The following is a 5147-nucleotide window of genomic DNA, read 5'->3' on the forward strand; positions in this document are numbered from 1 at the left end:
TTCGATCAAACACCTTTCCCAAGGCCACCACTGGTTCCATCACCACCCCCGCCGCCTCCTATACTTCTTCCACCACCTTTGATAATTCCCCCACCAATGCCACCCATAGATCCATTCCCATGGCTGTCCCCACCTGACATGTTTCTTCCACCTCTGGAAGATCCGTTCGCATCATATTCACCACCACACATCCTGTTGCCGCCGCCGATGCCTCCAGAACTGCCGGGTAATCCACAAGAGCCACTTCCAATTCCATTGGTCAAGCCGCCCGCAACAACGAGCTTTCAAGAACCATGACCAACCACCTCCCTCCAATTCCCCTCATTTTAAAACTCACTCGTCCATCTTTTTCTGTTCGATTTAGGAGCTAATGACTGAAAATGAGAAAATCCTGTAACTGACATATATCTCATTAGCTAGATTTTCTCTATGTTTTTTACTTTCCACGTTTCTGTCCAAATAATAAACAAAGTATCTTGAAAGTTTTGAAAATAGATTTTTCTCCATTTGTCTGCATCTATTTATTTATTTATATCATATATCATTTTTAAATTTGCATTGCGCCCGAGTCTTAATCTAGTATCCTTTAAGTGGAAAAAAAAAATCCATTCCCGTCTATTTTTCATACTTATATAGGATGTCCTGTCTATTATTATTATTATTATTAAAATTTTGGTAACCTAAACTATGCCAAATTTAATATGTTGTAGACCCTCAACTATGCCAACTTTCAAACATTGCTGTATCAACGTAAATAGGGAACGCGATGTGATTATCATGTTGCAAAATTGGGTTCACATGTAAAGAAAACTGTAGCAGACATCTTATTGATGAGTTCCAAAACTGATTTTCTGTTTTCCATCATAAACCTAAGGACATAGGGATATTCTAGGAAAGAGCCAAACAATACAATTGGGTCTTCTTTTCCTTCCTTTTCCTTCATTGTTTCAATAGTAAACAGAGGAAACTAAAACAACCCACAGAAGAGTTAAAAATAATATATGGATCTGAACTAATATCATTCTTATCTTAAAAGTTAAAACAGAAAAGAGATTTCTTTAGTACTTAATATCTGGATTATCACGTAGACCTAGCTTGGAAATAACAAAACAATACGAATCCCAGTCGGTGCTTCTAAGGTATTTCAGTAATCTTTTTCTCCTCTGAACCATTGCTAGCAGACCTTTACGAGAATGCTTATCCTGAAAACATCATTGGGAACAAATCGAATCACACTCACCCTCTAAATCATAGGCAATAACACACACTGAAACGATTGAACAGGGAAATAACTGTTCATTAACTCAAAATTCTATGGGGAAACAATCATAATCTAAGTGTAAAGAAGAACACAGTATATTTCCTCTGTTTCAAAAGATCAAATGGAGTCACGAACTAATATTGTTAACTATTTAGAAAGTAAATTAATAACAGCAGTATGCACGCAATTTCTGCACATGTTATCTTCAATACTAGAATCAAGGAAATTCACATACAAAAACGAAACTGACCTTCTTGTGTAGAACTGCTGATAGATGCTTAATCTTAGTTGTGAGTTGTGCAACTGCAAGAAGGAAAAAGAGGAAGAGCATTAGTTCCCAATCCCATGTAAAATGTACATTCAAAACTATCACTTCAACTTTCACCAAGACCTATTTTGAAGTAAAAGTCAAGCTCACTATTCTAGTTATCTTCCCTCTGGATCCTCTTCATAGCAAATTGCATAAATAAGTCAAATAATTTTCTTTACCTTGAACACGAGCAGATCCACAATCAGACTCTGACATTTTAAACTCCTCTCTAACCTTTGCTAGCTCAATTTTCAACTTTTCTGCTGAGGACATATTATCTGGATGGAAGTACTGAAATAAACGTAATGAGAAAATCAGTTAACTGAAACAACAAAGTTAATTTTATGGAAGAGAAATTTTAAAGCAACATAACAAGAACATCGATAGCTCTTTAAAAGAACCTGCAATTTCAATGATATGGCACACCAATGATCCTAGAAGTGCTTCACATGATATTATGACAGGAATTACTTCATCGAAAAGTTAGGCAATAAAATCAGATTCAATATACTAATGCCTGTGCATCTTAGTTCAAAATAGAATCAGCAGAACCCAAGATTTTTACAATATAAATAAAACAAGGAATAATAAATAAACAATAGGGATTGACATTTGAGAAGCAGAGGCTATAATCAAAGATACAGTGAATAAAATGTGGGAAAGACAGAAGCCTATAATTGTTCAGGAAATTAAACATGGAGGTTATCTCTTTCAAGAAGGCCAAAATGCAGCAGGACCGAATGCAACATTAACTCCAGTGACAATTTCTCTGAAGGGTTATGTTGGCTATTTTGAATTAATTAACCAAAAACAAATGCAGAGCGCATCCAAGATTGCTCCCATTTCCTTGTAGATTTGGTCATTACTAAGCATACATGATAAAAATTTAAAAATTATCTTGCACAGATGTCACGAGAAATTTGAAATTTGATCAGACTAAATGACAAATATCAACAAGGATCATCATATGCCAAATGATACATTTGACATGGGCATAAGCAATAATGCAACATGAGCACGATAATTTTCATTAATGCAGGACCCATTCGACAAACAGCAATGGTATATGCAATGTTGCAATTAGGAACAGAGACATGAAAACTCGCATCACCAATATGGAAGTAGAGACAGCACGGTAAACCATAGATAATAGGACATAGGACAGAACACAGAACCAATATAAATAAATAAATAAATATAATACTGACCCTTTCAACAAGATGCTGTTTAGGAGGATCCATCATGAAGCTTGGTCTCCCGCCCAAATGACCCAGCATATCCAACCTCTGCTCTGGAAAGTTTATAGAATTAGGTAAATCTTTTGGTATAAATCATAAAACGGAGGAAAACAAATTCGATTGGGTTCATGATCAGGGTCAGAGTAACAAGGAAGAAATGAAGTAAAGAGGAAGAAAAGTTGGGTACCCTTTTCTTTACTAGCTTGCTCCAGAACAAGCAAGCTCTCTTGCAATGGTTGGATGTCGACACCAATGAGGGTGGAGCGAGATTCCATCACCTCCAGCTCCCTCAGTTTCACCAATCTTTCATTCAACTCCGCAATAGAGAACCCCTCTCTCCCCCCACCTTGCGCCCTCAACGCCCTCAATTTCTCTCCCAACTCTGGAAAGCTGTACATCTTCACAAACCCCGTCACCGGGGGCCTAGAGCCCTTCTTCTCGTTCATTTCCTTCCAGAAAGCCGACGCCGGCAACTCCCCGCTCCCGCCTATCAAAGAGCCGCTTGAGGCGGAATCAGAAGGACCCGATTTCAAGCTGCTTCCAAATGCCGACAACGGCATCCGTTCGCCGCCCTGCTTGTTCACATTCGATTTAAGCTTCTGCATGCTCTCGCGGAGCGCGTCATAGGAGATCTTTCCCCCAATGCCGGGAGCCGATTCGCTGGACTTTTCCGAGACTTTTCTGTTGTAGATCTCCTGAAAGGAGATTTGCCCCGACGAGGAGGGCTCGCCAGCGGCGGGTGTAGGGGGGAGCGTGCGACGGCGGAACTCCGAGAGGTTTTTGCGGATTTCATCGAGGGAGTTGACTTTGGAAGCGGCGGGTGAAGGGGTTGGCGGGTAGGGGTTCGCGAAGGGTGAAGTAGTGGGGCGGGTTCTCTTGAGCTTGTCCCTGATGTCGCTGAAATAAGAAGACATGGGAGACTTGGGAGTTGAGTCGCCGTTACCGCCGTCGGAGCTGGAAGTGGAGAAGCGGTGGGTGAGAGTGAGAGGGTTCCATTTGAATCTGGTTCTGAGTGTGAGGGAGAGAGCCATCGTCACACGACACACCTATTCGAGTGAAGCACCTCACTTCAGTTAGTTCGTTAGGGTTTTTCAGCTCATCCTAACCTAACTCATTGCTTCCCCACATCAATTGAAAAATTAAACCATTCATCACAACCAAATAATTCTCAATCAACTTTAACTTAACCCTTTTTCAGAAATTTTTTTATATTAATACACCTTTAATATATTGAATCTATTAAAGTTTTAGAGACGTGTGAGCTTCTTGTACATTGATTTTCGTAGGACACCTGATTAGTCTACTGCTTCACTTGAATCCAAAACTCATACTTGCTTGTTGTAAAAGCGAAACATAGACATCATCACCCGTCCTCAACGCCGATATCTATCTAACCCTGAGGCAATTGGGAAAAGGAATAATTTTGAAAGACCGGAAAAAACCGCAACTTTCCTCACATATCCTGTTAAGAGACCGCAGGATAGTAGAGACTACCATGAACCATGACTGATGATTCACACTGGGTATGGAGATACCGAGTATTCTGAGCTCTTACATTCGTCAATTAAAAACGTTGCCTTGAATTAATGGGGTAGGGAGAGCCGTAGATGGTAACAAACAAAGTTGAAACTCTTCAGTAAGTTAGGAAAAGAAAAAACAAAGTTATTTTGTACTTTCACAACCATCAACCATGTATTCATTTGATTTCTTTTGGTTATCTACTTCTCAATGTTCCATTTCATTACGTTCAGGTCGATTTCATAACTTGACCACCAATACAATTTTTTCCACTTTATTTTCTTTTTACCCAAGAACTGACGGGCGGTAAACATTACGTGCTAAAACTATAGTGAATTAAAATTTCAATAACTGACGTTCAAGAACAAGACAAATATTTACTCAAACCCAAATTTCACGTTCACTTCGTTAACTAAGAATTTAAACCACAATGAGTAAATAGAAAATTTCTTTGACGTAAAGATATTTTCGGTCACTTTAAACGATTATAATGATTTTATTACTCGTGACTATATTGAATAGTCGTTTGTTTTTGCAGTAGACTTTTTTTTTTATTCAATAGTTTAATTAGAAGTATACAAACACATATTTATATATACTATAAATTAAATAAAAATTATATATAAAATATTATTATTAATAAAAAAACATATGTATATTATATTATACTAATTAAATGCTTAATAAATATTTTTTATTATAAAAATTAATTATAAAAATTTTAAATTAAAAACAGCACTGATTTTAAACAAATCTGAGAGTAATTAATTAAAAAAATCCTTAACTCCTCTAAATAATTTGTCTATTTTTTATTTAAATT

The 5147-nt window shown here is 37.5% G+C and overlaps 1 protein-coding gene across 1 annotated transcript; it reads right to left on the minus strand.

Annotated features, from left to right (window-relative positions):
- On the minus strand, positions 798-3975 carry LOC107618726. Its single transcript, XM_016320865.2, has 5 exons — positions 2997-3975; positions 2780-2862; positions 1751-1862; positions 1512-1564; positions 798-1202 (listed from the first exon to the last, which is right to left on the minus strand). The coding sequence occupies exons 1-5, from the start codon at positions 3838-3840 to the stop codon at positions 1059-1061; spliced, it is 1236 nt and encodes a 411-aa protein (XP_016176351.1). The 5' UTR covers positions 3841-3975; the 3' UTR covers positions 798-1058.

This window comes from Arachis ipaensis, chromosome B09 (genome assembly GCF_000816755.2).
Source record: "Arachis ipaensis cultivar K30076 chromosome B09, Araip1.1, whole genome shotgun sequence".
NCBI lineage: Eukaryota > Viridiplantae > Streptophyta > Magnoliopsida > Fabales > Fabaceae > Arachis > Arachis ipaensis.

Excerpts from the sequence above, each read along its gene's own strand:
- LOC107618726 (XM_016320865.2), bottom strand. The coding sequence starts at position 3,840 with ATGGCTCTCTCCCTCACACTCAGAACCAGATTCAAATGGAACCCTCTC. Across the intron at positions 1,863-2,779 it reads AACAGCATCTTGTTGAAAGG|TACTTCCATCCAGATAATAT; the intron begins GTCAGTATTATA and ends CGTTTATTTCAG. Across the intron at positions 1,565-1,750 it reads TGGATCTGCTCGTGTTCAAG|TTGCACAACTCACAACTAAG; the intron begins GTAAAGAAAATT and ends TCCTTCTTGCAG.